Source organism: Heloderma suspectum, chromosome 2 (genome assembly GCF_057233095.1).
Source record: "Heloderma suspectum isolate Gila_16-S chromosome 2, 16-S_ref, whole genome shotgun sequence".
NCBI lineage: Eukaryota > Metazoa > Chordata > Lepidosauria > Squamata > Helodermatidae > Heloderma > Heloderma suspectum.
The window spans coordinates 17,126,683-17,146,115 of NC_139459.1; the positions used below are offsets into that span (position 1 = coordinate 17,126,683).

General features: G+C 43.7%; 1 protein-coding gene across 1 annotated transcript in view; it reads right to left on the reverse strand.

Moving 5' to 3' along the window:
- Positions 1 to 19,433, reverse strand: part of MYO5B (myosin VB) — a 386,556-nt gene that overhangs the window by 253,207 nt on the left and 113,916 nt on the right. Inside the window, exons 2-4 of the mRNA XM_084832892.1 lie at positions 16,623 to 16,733; positions 5,191 to 5,362; positions 3,653 to 3,797 (exon numbers count right to left, since the gene is read on the reverse strand). Coding sequence (XP_084689018.1) covers positions 3,653 to 3,797; positions 5,191 to 5,362; positions 16,623 to 16,733 — 428 coding nt within the window. The remainder of the gene's footprint in view (positions 1 to 3,652; positions 3,798 to 5,190; positions 5,363 to 16,622; positions 16,734 to 19,433) is intronic.

Consider the following 19,433-nt stretch of genomic DNA (forward strand, 5'->3'; position numbering starts at 1 on the left):
CAGGTTAGGTAAAGGATAACTGATTATACATCATTCATTTGCTCTTTCATTCTTCTTTTTTATTTTTCTTTAAATTCTCATTACGATATGCTGTATTTAAATATATGATTGAGGGTGTATTGTGCACACTCATTTATATATCTAGTATAAAATATATTACTGACTGTTGTAAGGTTGCTTTCAAGCTTTATTATTATATAACATTATAATTTCATTTCTTTCTCTTTTTTGCTGTTGTTATTATGATTATTACTATTATTATCATTATTATAAGACTACTAAGTAAGCTTTCTGGTTGGTTAAACTGTTAAGCTTTAATATTACTATTATATTCTAACTTAAGGGCAATATATGGTTGCTGGGAATGAATTGTAGGCCTGCTTCCTTGCTATAAGACTGATGGTATGATATTGAAATGTAAGGTTGGTTATTAAATTGTAATATCGCTAATGTTATAGGTATAGTTTCTAAATTAGAATGGGATCTGAAGCCTGTATGTATTGGAATTTAAATTTAACCCTTTAAAAAAGAAGGGGGGGAATTCTTTTTTTTCTTTTTCCTTTCTTTTTTCCCCCTTTCTTCTAGTTTTCGGTAGTGTTGTGTCCTCCTAAGAATACTGTATTGTTAGAAAATGGTAGTTATTGATCAGGTTGTTGGTATTGTTTTTTTATTTATAAAGACAAAAATACATAAAAAGTATTCTAAAAAAAAAAAAGTGTATGAGCAACACTCCATCTCATGCTGAACACAGACAGTCATTTCAGAGTTGAAAGGCATCACTTCCAATGGCATACAGAGACACATTTCTTTCACCCCATGGCTACCTTTGGTCAAATAGCCTTTTAAAACAATGCACAACACTTGATTACAAGGCGAAATCACAGGATTAGGGTGTGCGCCTCAAGCAGCAACCCCTCTTGCAAACAGCCCCCAAACACCATTATTTATATCTAGCTTCAGCATATCCGTAGACGGGAAAGTGGTCAAGCGCTTTGCTGAGGTAGGCGCTACGCTTTTTCACCCTTCTCAGCTTTTTGTGCATCAAGGTCAGACATAAAGACGCTGTGCTTATTCTGCATTACTGGTTCCACCAAGAAGGGCAAAAGATCCCAACTATGTAGGCTCAATCCTATTCTAAAATTTGCTTGAAAGATAAAAACCGCTGTGGAGATTCCCATGTCTCAGGAGTCTCTGCTCACACCAACTCGTCAGCAACTTTCGCCTGCAGCCTGGACCAATTTAAGTACACGAGTGGGTGGATTAAACCCCAATTAAGCCAGGAGTGTTGCCCCTGCTCACAGCAGTTCTGAACTTGGCTCAAGCACTGTTGTCATGATGATAAAGTTGCACTGGAAGTAACAGCGGTAAAAAGTAATAAGATCAATAAGGGAGGTGCAGTAAATGCTTTTGCTTCCAGGAGAGAGAAATAAAGCACCTATTTAAGAGCTCCAGTGCAAAGTTCTTGGAATTTGCTGATGCACCATCATCTCCTGCCACTAACCAAGAATGCTTAAAAAGGAGGAGAGGACAAAATAAGCTTTTCTGAATACTGAAGTCGAGTATAAGTTCAGATATAGCCACAGCCTCTGGAATGCTGTACTCAAAGCTCAAAGCTTCTACATTTTGCAACCACAGAAAGTAGAGCCCCAAATTTTACAACTGGAATTGATGCATGGGAATCTAAAACTTTTGCAGAACGTTGCTCGGTTTGCATAGTTGCTCGTGTTTTTTTATGAAGACTAATAATATAAATATTGCATGTGGGTCGGTAGAAGGATCTGGCCAGGGACAGGCGAACTCAAATCTAGGTCTAGAAGAGTATGGAGATGCTAGAAGTAGCAGAAAGGAATGGATGAGGAACAAGTGGAAACTTGGCACCAGGAGTTTCAAGAGAACAGTGCCTGCTGACCAGGCAAGGGAAGACAACCAGGTTCCTAGTACTTACACTACATCTAGCTCGGTAGGCAATTGCAAGCCACCCTGACCGAAGGCTTGCAAGTGGCCTCCCCGTTCCTTTGGCTCTCTAGAGCAGCCTTCCAGGAGTTGTTCTGCAACTCCTATCAACCCCAGCCGGCATGCCCACTGACATCCTGGATGCGGTTCTCCTTGGTGAAGATCACACGCTGCCAAAGACTATGGGTGTCTGAAGCCACTGCCCCCACTGCCTTCCTCCTGCCCCAGGGTCAGCTGCCTTGGGGCAGAGGACAGGGGTGGCAGCCAAGGAGGATGCTTTGCGAGCATTCACTCTGAACGCCAGCAAAGCCTTCGGGCCTTTGAAAGTGTTGGCTTGCAACCCTCGCAAAGGCTCGACTCCTTTTGGGGCAGGCAGCAGGAGGTTTGTGCATCTCTAAATCTAGCCAAACCAGAGGCTTCAATCTGCCTGCCCATCACAGCGGGCAATTTTGATTTAATCTATCTGTATAATTTATATCCTGCCTTTCTATGAGAACATGCACTCAGAGCAACGGTGTGATGTCGCACATGCCTATTCCCTTTGGCACTTGGAGGTTTCACCGTTCCAAGTAGGTCAGCCAGGGTGGTTTCCATTCCCCAAAGTTCCCAATTTAAGCCCTGGAGCCCTAATGGTGTACGTGTCTTTCACTGGGTTTGATGGGTCAGCATTCATGGAGAGGTGGGAGGAGGACAAGGAGAAGACAACCACCTAGGAACCACAAAGCACAGGTGCAGAACTTCTGGCCAAATCCAGTCTGCCTGGGGTCCCAGTCTGGCTCTCCAGGGTTCCCCAGATAGCTACGCCCCCTCCCCTGACCCCACCCCCTTTCTTCCAACCAGCAATCATTTGCTGGTTTCCCAGGTTTTGTGCAGTTTTTTCCCCCCAGTCTAAAAAGCTGAAATGCTCCTAAGGCTTAGTTATTGGCAGTAAGAACTTCAAGCTAAAATATGCTGGCATTTTGACACCCCCCACCCCGCTTTGCCTGTGGTTCCACCCCATTTTGCCTTCAACCTCACCCGCCACCGGAATGTGGCCCCCAAGAGTTCTCCCAAAATAGAATTTGGCTCTCAGGCTGAGAGAGGTTCAACACCCCTACCATAAAGCACGGATCTGTGAAGACAAGCACATAGGAAGCTGCCTTATCTGGCGTCAGACCGTTGCTCCATCTAGCCCAGTACTGCCAACACTGACTGGCAGCAGCTCTCCAAGGTTTCAGGCAGGAGTCTTTCCCAGCCCTACCAGGAGAGGCTGGGCATTGAACCTGGGCCCTTCTGCATGTTCTTTGGGGGCAATACTACTGAGCTGTGGCTCTTCCTTTATTTAAACCATCTTCAAGACCACTAGCCTCTCTACAAAACTATCCTCATAACCAATTTTCATGGATAATTCAACGGATAGTAGAATTTTAGCACAACATGGCAAATGCACATTTATATTTTCCCCCCAATAGAACTATGTGGACTTGGAAACTGATCAGAAAGGGAGAAAGGAAGTTGTGCATCTCAGGACTCTTTGCAAGCTGCATTCAGTGATGAACAATGCATGACATAATGTCAGCCACGAACATTTCCAGAACGCTGGTCATAGTTGGCTAGCTTAGTTTGGATTTATTTTTACGCTAGTTTGCAGTAGCATCTGCCTTAGTTTTAGTGCATGATCTGCCTATAAAGGGGCGGGGTGGGGGAGTCTTCTACTCACCTGGCCATTTGCTTATATGCTTCTTCTGCAACTGCAAAGATATGAGGATCCATATCTCCCATGTTTTGGCCACTGTATGCATAGATGACATCTTGTCCATAGATTGGCAACTGTTCATAGGGATTAATGGCAACGAGCACAATACCTTAAAAACACATAAGAATGAAAACAGTTAAAGCCATGCACAAAAAGCAGAATTTTCAGCACATACTTAAATAAGAACCTCTGATCTGCTGTCTCAATTTGTAAATCTCTTTTCTACCCAAGTATTCAAAGCTAGCACATACACACACACAGAGAGAGAGAGAGAGAGAGAGAAAGAAAGAAAGAAATAAAGAAAGAAAGAAATAATTCTGCCTCATTAACAGCTGCTGTTCTAGCCTGATTCTATTTTGCTTCCTGCCTTATGGTCACCATATAAAAAGATGCTTGAAAGGTTTCCAAATTAAAACTCAGCTGTTACAGTTGCCCTCTATAACCACAATCCAACAAAGATTAATGTGCACATAAGGGAGAAATGTGCACTCAGAGTTCTTTGAAATTCCCGCTATAGCCATTTGAACTGCTGAAGAAGCAAGTTGTTTTTCAGTTTAAATGTTAAAATGTAAACTGAAGTGGACTGCCTCTTCAGCATGTGGTAGGTTTTGTTTTTAGACACTCAGTCTTTTGGGTCCTCCTCTATTATATTCAGTCTGGTCTCAGGAGCATACCAGGGACAACTGGTTGTCTCCAAACCAAAATTTAAGAACCAATGCAATAGATAAATGCATTCTGAAGTTTAAATTTTCCATACTTTCTTCTTGGAACATGGCAAGAAACAGGTCCTTCTGAGAATAAACAGCTCTCTATGCAGTAGGACTTTATTGTATTTAGACCATTTATATCCCATCTTTTAGAAAAAGTCCACAAGGTGATTTACAAAACAAAGTCCTGTCAAAATGATTTAAAAAATAAATAAAACACTGCATGATTAGCGGTACTGCTTTGATGCACTGAGAGACTTTATATCCTGCCAAAACAGATGTTCATTTCCTGCTCATCTGTCTGTCCTATCATGTATGTGAGTTTGGTTATGAAAGATGTCACCAATCCTTTAGCCCTGTACTGTTGGCCTTTAAATGGCAGGAGTTTTGAACTAGTTCTTCAACCTTCTGACTGGCTTTTCTGGACTGTCAACAAAGCATTATATCCAAACCTGGGATTATGTTTTATTGCACCCAAACAAGCCTGGATTTGAAAGCCAACAATAAACTCTTGTTTAAAGGTGGTTTATGAATCCTGGCTTCTTTGAATCCAATAAACCATAACCCTGGGCTCAGATGTAACATCAAATTCAAACAAGTGGGAAGAGCTGCATGGGCTGCATGAACCAGCATGCAGCTCATGCACATTGTGGTTTAATAAACCAGGATTCCCAGGATTTCTGGCTTATTATGTGCAAATATGGCCACTGTATCCTCTCTCACATTTCACACCCCTGCCACCCTCCAACCACCCAAACACTCATACTGCAAGAGATGGCAGACTGTAAAACTCACCACAGTAGGTATAGATGTTGTTTGATTCCAAGAATCGGACTTTTAAGTTGTGCAAGACTGCAGGTTCATGGAGGTAACTTAAAGCTGTCAGGTCATTTTCTCCAACCAAAATATCTGGATTACGCAAGAAGGGAAGCTTGTTGGCTTTAGGATCAATAGGATATTCCTGAATCTGAAATGATAAACAAAACCATGGTTACAAAGGAGCTACAGAACACTTCCCTGTTTTCAGAACCCAACAAAATTGTGTTTTTAAGTTACAAAATTGCAGTGGAACCAAAGGAGGGCATAGGCTCATTCACACAGCAGGACCATGAGGAGAAAATAATTGCATGAATTGGCTGCAAAAGACTTGCACTTTACTGAGAGGTCATTTTTAGGGTTGTTGCCCAAATAAAGAAATTTTACCGGATGATCACTCAATTAATTCATCAGCATATGAATAAAACAATAGATTTCAAAGGAAAATGTCTACTTTGTTTGTTTTTACAGGACTGCCTATAGATGCTGCTGTAGGCATCATCTTAGAAAAGGCATTCCCACCTATGAGCGGACTGAAACAAGACATTATTCCATAAAGCAAATGGATCACTATTCAGCAAGAGAAATTGCAGGTGTGGGAGACCCAAAACAGATCGGGCCCACAGCAGGGTGGGGAACAGTTAAAATCACCCATGCTAGGGTGCTGATTTGATTTGGGTCCTCTACACCTACTCTAAGGCAAAAATGAAAATAATGTCTCTTTTGGTCCAAGAATCCAGGAAACATGATACATACTCTTAACATGATACATACACGCTGCAGTTTAAAAACTAAATAACATTTCAAAATAGTTATTTATTTATATATGTATGTATGTATGTATGTATGTATGTTTCTTTTTCACCTTTTGGCTCAAAAAGGCCCAAGGCAGGATACAGATTAAATAATATAAAACCATATCATAACATACAAACATACTAAGTAAATTAATACAGGAGGAAAAAAAGGCTTACACTTTACTGATAAATAATAATCGATACTGTGTTGTAATGGTTATTTCTTATTGTGCACTCTGCCTAATGGTAGGGCAGGCCCTGATCTAACCAAGAGGTTTTTAGGGGTGGGGAGAGAAGTTAAACCTGTCTTCAATGATTTTTTCCAATTAACTGTGATTGACTATGATAAACAGATTAACTCCTTGTTGTGGTGCAGTATATCAGTATTATGTTCTGCTTGTGAGCTTCCCAAGGGCTGACCGATGTTGGTAAACACAATACTAGATTAGCTTGACTTGGTCTTGTCCAGCATAAGCAGCTTTTTATGTTCTTAGCACCAGCTGTCTTTGCTCATGTGAACTCTTCTGCTGCCAGCTTCCTACATCCATGACTCCCAGCCTAACACATTGGAGCTGTTTGTCAGCTCAGCTGAAAGCAAAATGAATGAAACATGCCTGATGTGGCTAGTGTGAGTACATAAGAGAACAGTGAGGGGTCCCACCTAGTCCAGCATTCCATTTCAAACAGTTGCCCCTTAGGGATGCATGAGGATTTTGTTCTTGCTTGCAAAACATGTGAGCATGCCCCGTTTGAAGCGCCAAACGTGAGCACAAGCACGCATCTGCCCCCAAAATCTGCAAATGGTCAAATACATGCTTGCATTCATCTCATTCCTGATTCCTAGTTCGACTCGTGCAAATTTCCTAATTTGCATAAATTTTCTCAGTAGACTCAATCATCCTTTTTTTTAGTCTATGGAGGAAATTTGTGCAGATTTGGGGAGATTTTCACAAAGCTCCTGCTCATTTGCTGCTTGATTTGCACAAGTTTCCCATTTGCACAGAGCAAGCAGCGAACGGGAACCGGGCATGAGACGCGTGGCGAGATGATGTTCAGAGAGTCCTGCCGATCATGAACATCGCTCATTTGCCCATCCCTATTGCCACTCCAGTCAGATTCTCTTGCCAGCAGGGCACAATGATCATAACCTTCTGTTTTTGGCACCCAGCATCTTGTATTTATAGGCCTAATGCCTCTGGATTTGGAGATTCCATTATCTAGTGTCTGAAAACTACTTAGCAACTAAACCGGTAGCTTTCGTGATGTCCCTGCCTGAACTCCATTATCTGTGGTCCTTCCCCAACCCGGTACCTCTCAGATATGCTGGACTACAACTCCACTTGCCAGTGCAGATGCTGGGCTTTGCAGTCCAGCACATCTGGAGGGTACCAGGTTGAGGTAGGATGGCCTAAACCAAACAGCTTATGGGATGAAGTGAGCATCCTGAGATGTTCTTTCCTACTCTATCTGACACGCAGCCTCTGTATTCACTTTTGCCAGAGGATCTTAGCTGTCGGAAGTTTCAAGGGATAAGTACAAAATTAATCTGAATTAATAATTCAATTAATTCATAAGCAGGTCATGAATGTGATATGAAGGCTCCTGGTTTAAACTAAGATGTCGCTTCCCTTCTCTCTCTACCTTAAAAAAACAAAAATAGCACCCTGTGGGAGATGACAAAGGTGTTTACAGATAAAAGGAGGAAATATCACACTGCTTTAGTCTAATTTGGAGGCACAGCTGTTCAGCTGAGATGGAGCCAAAAAGCTTTACCATATGGCCACCCATACGGTAGAAATGCCACAACTGTGTGACTCATAAAAATTCCCCACTGAGTTTGCTTCATATGTTTTAAAGAGGACTTCCCCTATTCTTGAGAGAGATGCTGAGGATGGGAGTTGGGTAAAGCAGATGTGATGTGAAGATGTATAAAGAAATAGCCCAAGAATAGTTTTAACAAGAAAAAGTCTTGCCATACATCTGTAATTAATCTAAATCTTTCCTATGAAGGATAAAAATTGATGCTTTTCCACTTTCTCCCCACCATTATTTATTACAGTGGGTAGTAAGGCTTACAGTTAGAACACCAATGCAGCAGATGTAATGTTGTCTGATTTATTAACCACAGCTAGCAGATCAGGAATGGCCCATGGGCTCATGACCTGTGCCCACTTTCTCATTTTCAAATTACCTCTATGTCCCATTTCCGGATCTATCCATGGTTCATTGTTACAGTCAGTGTTACCAAGGAACATGCTTAGCTGTAAACCAGTGTGCAAACCCACTTCCAAACCACAGCTGTAAAGCGCAGTTTGGCATTAACCATGCCTTGCATTAGCACCAGCACAGATGCAACAGGTCTCAGTCATGGAATGGTGCCCTTCTGGCAAGAAAGCAAGCCATCATTTTATCCTGCCTTCTCTGAAGGAAGAGTTAAATTGCTTAGCCCTATCATGGGAGAAAGATACACCAGATCTGACAGCGTGAAGCAAAAGATTAATGCAACTATTCAAAACTCACAAAATCAATGATTTGATAATAAAGGCATTCCTCACAAATATGTTCAGAAGTAGTTCAGGCACAAAAGCAGCTTAATGAGACTTCCTGCCTTGACTATTAAGTCCCCCTGCCCCAAATGCTTATATAGCCCTTTTACAAATGTGTTTTATTTATTTGGGACGAATAACGCATTTCATTGTCAAACTCCTGGTTAGCTGGTGGCACATGATGTCAGAGGACAGATTCCAATTTAATTTTTTGCATTTATTGGCTTTCTTCGGAAGTAGCACAGCGACTGCTCTTCACCACAATTAATTCATCTACCTCTGTTACACATCGTCATGTGCCAGAATTCTTAACAGAATTCCCAGAATAATTTACCCTTATCTCACAATCTTTAATATGAATCTTGCCTCTAGTATATGGTGATGGGGAATCTCTGACCCACAGAGGTTCCACAACCAGCCCATGGAGCCTCTTTGGATTCCTCAGTGGGGCAGGACTTGGCCTCTAAGCCCCACTCCCAGGGAAATCCCAACCATTATCTCCTATCTGTGATTGGAGATAACAGCAGGGATTCCCCTGCACATTGCTCTCCCTCCCAATTGGAAGGGCAAGCAGTACACAGGGGAATCCCAGCTCTTATCTCTGATAAAAGATTGGAGAAAATTGTGGGGATGCAGGAGACAGGGGATTCAGCCAGCATCGGGGGGAGCATCTCCTGTTCCAGTGCCAGCTGAGTCCATTTGCACTTGGTGGGCCACCAACATGGATATGATGCGTGACGTGCACAGCAGCCGGCACTGAGAGGAGCGGCTGCTGCTTCCATCACCAGCCGAGTCCCTTTCTCTGTGCTGAGAGGCTCAGCACTCTGGGGCTCTCTCAGCATGGAGAAAAGCAAAAGGGGTGGGGGCAAGGCAATGATGTCAGTCAGCGTGGCTGTCAGAAATGGATCATCCTTACCCTTCACAACCAACACCACAATAGACAAAGCTTCAGGCTAATATGACTTTATTTGCTAGAGACTACCCTCTCTACAAATGAATATTCAAGGAAACTCTCAGACTGCCTCAGGCTCCTAAACAACTAATCTGCGATCCCCAATTAGAGGAGATAAACCGGAGGGTAGTGAAGCTGCTGACCATTTGGGCATGAACCTCATGGCGAAGCTTGCTTCACAGCGATGCCCCTCCCTTAGGGTGACTCCCTCCTACTTTGGTTTCCAAGGGTGGCTATCCGGGCAGAGTATGTGAGCCCTGCTTTTCCTGCTTAACTTTGCGACGTACCCCTCTTCCTCCTCCTTCTCAGAAACTTGAGTTTCCACAGTGGAGGGAGGGGGCAGGGAGTGAGCCTGGGCCATCTATTCATCAAGGGCTTTGGAAGAATCTCTCCCAGCATCTAGGCACTCTAGAGGGGGTCCCTCCCCTATGCTTTGATCTAGCAGCTCTGACTCTGACTCAGAATTGGAGCTGTCAGACATCTGCAAAGGCTGGGACTCATCCCTGACAGTGGCCACACCTACTGACATCAACTGGCCCACGGAGGGGAATATGCCCTCCCCTTTACAAAACGTTCTCCTGGTCTAATATATCTGTATACTCAAACCCTTTTAGAGAGGGTGGTCTCTAGAATCTCTCCAACTTCTTACAAGTGTCACCTTAGCTGTTAATAAATGCCATATTTGAAATGTATGTGTGTAAAGCCGGGAGTGGGGGGGCCGACAAAACACCACCATGACCTCCATAAAGATCTCCTCTATAAACCTTTTTAATGTTTTGCTGCCCGCCCTAAAAATCCCCCCACTCCCGGTTTTCACTGCCTGTGAATGGAGCTGGAAAATGGGAAGGGGGGACTTTGCAACAGGCCCTTAATAAAAAGTATTTGACAAAATCCCCCTCTTGTCACATCGTTCTTGGTTTGTGTGTGTGCCATAGGGAAACCTGTAGCATCCGATCTAATGTTAAAAGCAATACATCTCTCTCCCAGCAGTTTGCTGGTCAGGGAGGATGGGGCAGAGAGAGACAGAGAGAAAGAAAAGAGGGTGGTAATCTATCACTGACAGATTGTCCCTGATGAAATGCAGCCCTGCACAGAAAAAGGGTTCTCCACTCCTGCTGTAAGCTCTGAGAAGCAAGTGTTCTTATCAATCTCTTTAAAGAAGTAGTGGACAACTTTTTTATGTTGAGGGCAGGGCCAGCCCACCCATGAAGAAGGGTAAGACACCCACATCAGGTGTCAGGAATGAGTCTGAGCATGTGGAGGTGTATGGCAGCTCAGATTCAGATTCAGAATGGGAACAGCAAGAACAGAGGGAGGCACCCTCCCTAGTGAGCCCAGATATGGTGAGACTTTCTTCCCAAAGTCCTTGATACACAGATGGCCCAGGCTGAACTGCTCTCCCATTCCTCCACTGTGAGAACTCAAGCTTCGGAGGAGGAGGGCAAGGGGCATGACTTGAGGGATGCTAGGGTCCGTCGCAGAGTGAAGCAGGAAAAGTTAGGAGCAGGGATCAGACGCTCCGCCAGGTTGGCCATTTGTGGAAGCCAATGTAGGAGGGAGCCACCTTAGGGGAGGGGCATCCTTGCAAAGCAAGTCTATCCTTGAAGTTCATGCCCAGACTGCTGGCAACTTCTCTAACTTCCACTTCATATCCTCTACTGATATTCCTAGATGTGTCGATCTGCTGGTTCGCAGTCTGGGAGTTTCCTAGAATCTGCATTTGTAAAGAAGCTAGTTGTTTACTAATAAAGTAGTGTTGGCCTGAAGCTTTGTTTCCTGGAGAGTGTTGATTGCAAAGAAGGGAGAGGGCAAATGAACGCGACATCAGGCAGCAGAGCAGGAGGACCAGTAAATTACGCCTCCCCTCTCCCTCCGTCCCTGCCAGGAAAGCCCACCTCTGGAGGCTTCAGTGGCAGAGCATGAGGAACAGTGAATTGTGCCATTCCATTCCATTCTGCTCCGCTCCGCGCACCAGAAGGGCCTACCACTGCAGACAGAGCATTTCCTCATCATGTGCAGCTTCTTCCAGTTGTAGGGCTCCCCACAGAGCCGATGCAGCAAAGGTGAAGGTAAGGGGGCACAGGACAGAGGAAGGAGGAGACCCTGGCGCACCTTCTCTTTTGCCTCAGGCAGTGAGAGACTTTGCGCCAGACCTGGCTGAGGGCTGCATTCCTTCATGGGTAATCTGTTGGGGGCTAGTGGGCCATATGTCAGCATTGGGTGGGGCAAAAGCCAGTATTATTATTATTATTATTATTATTATTATATTTATATCCCGACTTTTCCCAATACTGGGACTCAAGGCAGCTTTACAACATTAAAAACTTGTACAGTTTTTAAGGGCTGCTTGTGGCCCTAGGACAAAGTGACGGAGAAATTATCTGGAAGGGACAAGACAGTTGGTATACATGGTTATGCTTTTCTTGCCAAGTAGTAGCATTTATATTCTTCGTTTAAAACGTCTATAGCAGTATAGCTTATCTCTCTAGGCGGCTTACCTCACTTAAAATCACGGAATGCCACCAAAAAGATCTCAGCACAATAAAAACATTTCAATTTCAGCAGCAGAAATCCTAAATCCTTTTCTACTCGCCCACAAGGCCTAGAAATTCAGGTGTGTGTTGTTTTTATTTAACAGTGTCTGATTCTGTACCTGAACTGCAACATCACAGAAGCACTGAATATGCACATCTCAGAGAAAGGTTTTCTAAAAACAAACAAAATTGGGGCCAATTTGCTATAAAAACTGGCAAAACACAACAAAAAGAGAAAAAGGTGCCAGCACAAATGTCTACAAAATTGTTCCCTCTCCCACTTAATTTTTTGTGCTATAATCTTCAGAACCAAGAAATTAAACGGTGAAAGCATCCAGATCAGTTCTGTTTTATCTGCTTTCAGAGTAGCAGCAGCTGTATCCCCTTCTTCCACTCAGCCAAATCCATCCCAAACCCCTTGGGAATGGCCCAAGTCAGCATCCCAGCATCTTCCCTCCCAGCCGTTGATGTGAGCTGCTGAAGCCAGCGAGCCACTAGGGATGCAATTAGAACCACCTGAGACCTTCCCAACAGGACCCAAGTAGAAACATCCACCAGCTTATTTCAAAAAAGATCACAGGTTTCTTTGCCAAAGCCTGAACCCAAGGTGCTTTGATCATCTGGGAAACATTAGAATGATTCTTCCAAAGCAAGGTAACATTCAAGGTTGGCTTCGCCCCAAACAGCTTGGATACTGAAGGGGCAGGATGTGTGCCTGAATTCCAGGAGCTGGCTGCAATTCTTCCCACTAGCTGGCAGGGTTGATAAAAAGCAGTGATTTTTAAACAAACAAACAAGATTTTTAAAAATTTAAATCAGATTTTTTAATTTAAATCAGATTTTTTAATATAAATCAGATTTTTTAAATTTAAATCTGATTTTGAAATTTTCTTAAAACAATTAGTAAAAAAAGAGCCTAGGTCAAAGATGTCATCATGCATACTAATTATACAACTTATTATATTCTATGAATATGTTCACAACAGTTTATGGAGATGGGAGATAACCTGATCACTTCTATTCTGCACTACAGATGGTGAATAGACATGAGTGCGCTCGCTCTCTCTCTCTCTCTCTCTCTCTCTCCCTTGCCTCTCTCTAAGTGCAAAAGATAGCAAAGGCCAATGGATAGAGAATTTGGGGAGATGGGAGTAGATCTGCATGGGGAGGAGGAGGAGTCTGGATATAAATGCAAGCGACAGGGGAGGGGAATAGTAAGTGAAACCAAAAGTGAACAGAACATCTTCATGCAGTCCTGACTCCTGAGGAAACGTCTGCTGCATGTATCCTCTACTGTTTAACCACCTTCTAATGAAACCCATGTCTCTGAATATGTATTAAGGTTATATTAAGCAATAATGTACTTCTACTAAAAATTATGATTAAATAGAATCTTTCTCACAAGTGATTTAAACTGTGATTTAAATAATTAAAATTGAGTCCTTCAGAGAACTGATTTAAATAATTATTTAAATCAATTTGATTTAAATCAAATCAACCCTGCTAGTTAGCCAGGGGAAGGCTGCACACAAAACAGCTGGGCTCCCACCCAAATATGATTGAAAATGAGACCAAACTGCACCCAACATGCCATAGGACAGAGGTTACAAGGTAGGAGGCTACAATTTGTAGATAGAGGTCCTCCAGAAGATAGGTCAGATCAGTGACATACACTTTTCCTTTGATTCGAGCAACCCATTCCTGAAGCTGAAGACTGGGGCATGTTGAAACTCCTAAGGTCTCAGAAAGGAACAAGTTGTCGTTGTTCAGTCGTTAAGTCGTGTCCGACTCTTCGTGACCACATGGACCATAGCACACCAGGCCTTCCTGTCCTGCGCTCTCTCCCGGAGCGTGCTCAAGTTCATATTCATTGCATCGGTGATGCTATCTAGCCATCTCATCCTCTGCCGTCCCCTTCTCCTTTTGCCTTCAATCTTTCCCAGCATCAGAGTCTTTTCCACGGAGTTTTCTCTTCACATTAGGTGGCCAAAATATTGGAGCTTCAGCTTCAGTATCTGTCCTTCCAATGAGCACTCAGGGCAATGATTTCCTTTAGAATGGACTGATTTGACCTCCTTGCAGTCCAGGGGACTCGTAAGAGTCTTCTCCAGCACCACAGTTCGAAAGCATCGATTCTTCGGCGCTCAGCCTTCCTTATAGTCCAGCTCTCAAAGCCATACATTACTACTGGGAAAACCATAGCTTGGATTATACGAACCTTTGTCGGCAAGGTGATGTCTCTGCTTCTTACTATGCTGTCTAGGTTTGCCATAGCTTTCCTCCCAAGGAGCAAGCGTCTTTTAATTGCATGGCTACAGTCACCGTCTGCGGTGATCTTGGAGCCCAAGAAAGTAAAATCTGTCACTGCTTCCATTTCTTCCCCTTCTATATGCCAGGAAGTGATGGGGCCAGATGCCATGATCTTAGTTTTTTTAATGTTGAGTTTCAAACCAGCTTTTGCACTCTCCTCTTTCACCCTCAACAAGAGGCTCTTGAGATCCTCTTCGCTTTCTGCCATTAGGGTGGTATCGTCTGCATATTGGAGGTTGTTGATAATTCTCCCGGCAATCTTAATTCCGACCTCTGATTCATCCAACCCGGCATTTCTCATGATGTACTCTGCATATAAGTTAAATAAGCAGGGCGACAATATGCAGCCTTGTCGTACTCCTTTCCCAATTTTGAACCAATCAGTTGTTCCATGTCTGGTTCTGACTGTTGCTTCTTGACCCTCGTACAGGTTTCTCAGGAGACAGGTAAGGTGGTCTGGTACTCCCATCACTTTCAGAATTTGCCACAGTTTGTTGTGATCCACACAATCAAAGGCTTTAGCGTAGTCAATGAAGCAGAAATAGACGTTTTTCTGGAATTCTCTTGCTTTCTCCATGATGCAGCGAATGTTGGCGATTTGATCTCTAGTTCCTCTGCCTCTTCGAAACCCAGCTTGTACTTCCGGTAGTTCTCGGTTCGCATACTGCTGAAGCCTAGCTTGTAGGATTTTGAGCATCACCTTGCTGGCATGTGAAATGAGCGCAATGGTGCGGTAGTTTGAACACTCTTTGGCGTTGCCCTTCTTTGGAATTGGAATGTAAACTGACCTTTTCCAGTCTTGTGGCCACTGTTGAGTGTTCCAAATTTGTTGGCATATTGAGTGTAGCACTTTAACAGCATCATCTTTTAGGATTTTAAATAGCTCAGCTGGAAGACTGTCATCTCCACTAGCTTTGTTGTTAGTAATGCTTCCGAAGGCTCACTTGATCTCACTCTCTAGGATGTCCGGCTCAAGTTCAGTGACCGCACTATCATGGCTATCAGGGACATTCAGATCTTTCCTGTATAGTTCTTCTGTGTATTCTTTACACCTCTTCTTAATCTCATCTGCTTCTGTGAGGTCCCTGCCTTCTTTGTCCTTTATCATGCCCGTCTTTGCACAAAACGTTCCCTTGAGATCTCCAATTTTCTTGAAGAGATCTCTAGTCTTCCCCATTCTGTTGTTTTCCTCGATTTCTTTGCATTGTTCATTTAAGAAGGCCTTCTTGTCTCTCCTTGCTATTCTCTGGAACGCTGCATTCAGTTGGATATATCTTCCCCTTTCTCCCTTGCTTTTCGCTTCCCTTCTTTCCTCAGCTACTTGTAAAGCCTCATCAGACAGCCACTTCACTTTCTTGCGTTTCTTTTTCTTTGGGATGGATTGAGTTGCTGCCTCCTGAACAATGTTACGGACCTCCGTCCATAGTTCGTCAGGCACTCTGTCTATCTGGTCTAATCCCTTAAATCTATTCCTCACCTCCACTGTATATTCATCAGGGATATGATTTAGGTCATACCTGAATGGTTTAGTGGTTTTCCCTACGTTCTTCAATTTAAGCCGAAATTTTGCAATAAGAAGCTCATGATCTGAGCCACCTATATATAAATGCATGCAGATTTAGGGTGCAATCCTGTACACATTTATACAGGAAAAAGTCCTACAATCCACAAGATGCCCCGGGCAACCTGGGTGGATGGAGGACTGCTGGGAGTTGTAGGCCTTTTTCTGTCTAAACATGCATAGGATTGCACCCTTAATCAAGTAAAATGGATTGATTCACAGAATTTATTGACTTAAGATTTCTTGTAATTTTGTAACAGTCCTGGCCCAATTCCACTGTTATCCTGGCCCTTTTGATGGGGCTGCTCTTTTGATGTCACAAGTACTGAGCCACACTGGGTCATGCAAGAGAAGCTGGTGAGCAAAAACGGTTGAAATTCATCATTTATTCACAAATATTGCAGAGTTGGGCAGTGAATAACGCTCCCATTTAAATCACCACAATTCCTGTATCCAGTTGCAGGTTCAGGGCTTCATCACATACTGGACTTTTCCCTATACAGAAGAGCTGTCTGCATAGAAATGACATAACTTCTTAAGTATCCCTTCCAGGATACTTTAGCAACATCTAAAAGTTTTATGCTGGCTGCTTGGACTTCAAAATGATTTGTCAGCATTCCTTCAAACAATAAAAACAGAGGCAGACCAGAAACAGAGAACTTTTAAGGAAGACGAAGGGAAAGGGGAGGGGGAATAATCGGAGTGGCATACCGTTTCATCTTCAAGTTTCAGGAGTAGAGTTTTATCCCCCTCTTTGTAATCTTTGATGATTTCTGCTGATTTCCAGACTTCCTCTGGGTCAGGAATCCAAACTCTCGTATACTGCATAAGAAAAAGAGAAAGGAAAGGTAATTGTTAAGATAAACATAAAGAAAGCCAAAGCTGGTGTCAGGGGTAGGCATGCCTGGGCACCTGCAAAGGGCCCACACCCCAGCGGGGCCCACTGGCAAGAGCCCCCCGGACTTGCTCCACCTCTTCAACCTTGCAGCCTGCTTGTTCACCTGCCTCTCACTCTGACCCAGACATTGGTGGTGGTGGTGAGAAGGAGCAGCAAGCAAGTCAGTGGTAGCAATGATAGGAAAGAGGATGGGGAACAATGGCAGCTGGAGGCAATGGTGGTGAGAAGGCAAAGTTACTGAGGGAGGGGAGCCATTGAGCGTGTCTTGGCCACAGGCCCTCAGAACCTGAAGCCAGCACAGAAGAAAGCCACGCTCAATCAGACCAAGAGTTCATCTAGTCCAGCAACCTGCTTCCAGTGGTGGCCAACAAGATGCCAATGGGTAATGGCTTGGGGCCAGGTTACCTGAAGGATCGCCTCCTCCCATATGTGCCTGCCCGGACCTTAAGATCATCATCAGCGGCCCTTCTCCATGAGCCCCTGCCAAAGGAAGTGAGGCAGGTGGCTACTAGGAGGAGGGCTTTTTCTGCTGTGGCACCCCGGCTCTGGAATGAGCTCCCTAGTGAGGTTCGCCTGGTGCCTACATTGTATTCCTTTCGGCATCAGGTGAAGACCTTTTTATTTTCCCAGGCATTTTAGCATTTTAGCTTTCTAAATTTTATCTTTTCTGTTTTAAATCTGTATTTTAAACTCTTGCACTGCTGCTAGGTTTTATTGTGGTTGTATTGTTATATTGTGGTTTTAATGTTCTATATATTTTAAATTGTTTTATTGTATGTTGTTTGGTTTTAATTTTTGTGAACCACCCAGAGAGCTTCGGCTATCGGGCGGTATAGAAATAAATAAATAAATAAATAAATAACCCACATGCATGAAATAAAGACAACAGCCCTCCAGTGGAGGCTGGTGGCTCCGATGTTAGTGGGGTGGTGAATCCGCTCCGGGTTTCAGTCAGAACCAGAACTCTAAAGGAGCTATCCAAGGTTCTTCCACACATTGAATAGCTCTTTTACAGTTTTGACTGGTTCTGACTGAAACCCAGAGCAGATATACCGCCCCACTGACATTGGAGCCACCAGCCTTCATTTGTCCTCCCAGCCACTCCAGTATGTCACTCAGTAACTGTCATCCAAAAGTACATTGTCTCTGGACATGGTGGTTCTAGGAAGCGACGCTGTGCCAAGTCAGACCACCATCTAGCTTAGTGTTGTCTAATCCAGCCTGCCCCAACCTGGTATCCTCCAGATGTGATGGACTACAACTGGATGACAGTACTGTTGTCATTGAGGCACGCGTTGAAGACCAGTTCATTTGTTCAGGCCTTTGGGATTTTGGTAAGGGTTCTATTTGTTTTTTTTAATTGATTATGTTGATAGGTTTCTTTTATTATATATTTGTGAGTGCAAAATCATGACTTTAATGTTGATTATGTGGTGTATGGTGTTTAATATAGGTTGCCAGCTGCCCTGGGCTCAGTGTGAGGAAGGGTGGGAGATAAATAAAACTCCCATCATCCCAAGCTAGCATGGCCAATGTGAGGCTGGGGGAGGTCCACACTGACTGGCAGCATCTCTCTAGGGTTTCAAACACGGGTCTTTCCCATCCCTACTTATTGACGCCAGGAATGAAATCCTGGGACCTTTTGCACGCACAGTACTGGCGAGCTATGACCTATGGTGGCTAAATGTAAATGAAGGCAGGGCCTCTTAATCATTGTGTAGAAGAGGGAATTTCAGCAGGTACAGCTTGCACGAGAATCCAAACCTGCAGCAATTTCCTCTTCTACACAACTATTAAAGGTGCAGCTATTAGAGATTAGGTGTTCCATTTAGTCATCATGCCCAATAACTATTGGTAGACCTTGAATGGACGACTCTACAGGATATGTTGGTCCACATTCTTCCTCTAGGGCAGGGGTGGAGAACATCTGGCCCTCTATCCATTACTGGACCCTAACTCCCATCAGCCCCAGCCAGCATGGCCAATGAGGGAGGATGGGAGTTGTAGTCTAGCAACATCTGGAGGGTTGCAGGTTCCCCATCCCTGATCTACAGCTAGAGGCTCCTCCCAACCCAAGCTTCTTTTAGCTCAAACATAACAGAAACAGACATACAGAGACAAAAAGATTCCATGGAAAGAACCCACAAAGGCACTGGGTTCACAGGAATGAGGCTTTATTGACTCTAGAAGAAGCCATTCTGAACAAGTCTACGTGGCGAACTTCAGCTATTGAAATCCCCTCAAGAGTTAGTGAAATGGCAGCTGTGAAATATAAATAAAAATACGTTGCCGCTCAATGGCGATGGATTCTTTAAATGTATCATGTGTAATTATTTTTAGGGTTGCACAATAGCTGGAACAGCAGGAACCCTTTGACGTTAATGAAGCTATCCAAATGCGCTGTAAGAGCAGCAGCTTTGCTAATGGAAAGGCAGGAAGGGGAAGAAAAGGGAGTGCAGGAAGGACATGAATGCACCTCCATAGCGCTACACCTCATTCTGTACTTCTCAGTACCCCCAAGCTCTGCAGATGCTGTCAGGTCTCCTACTTTTAATTGCCATCGAAAAAATTGCCTTTAAGAATCTTGACATTTATTGCTCACAGCAGGTTCATTTAATCACAGC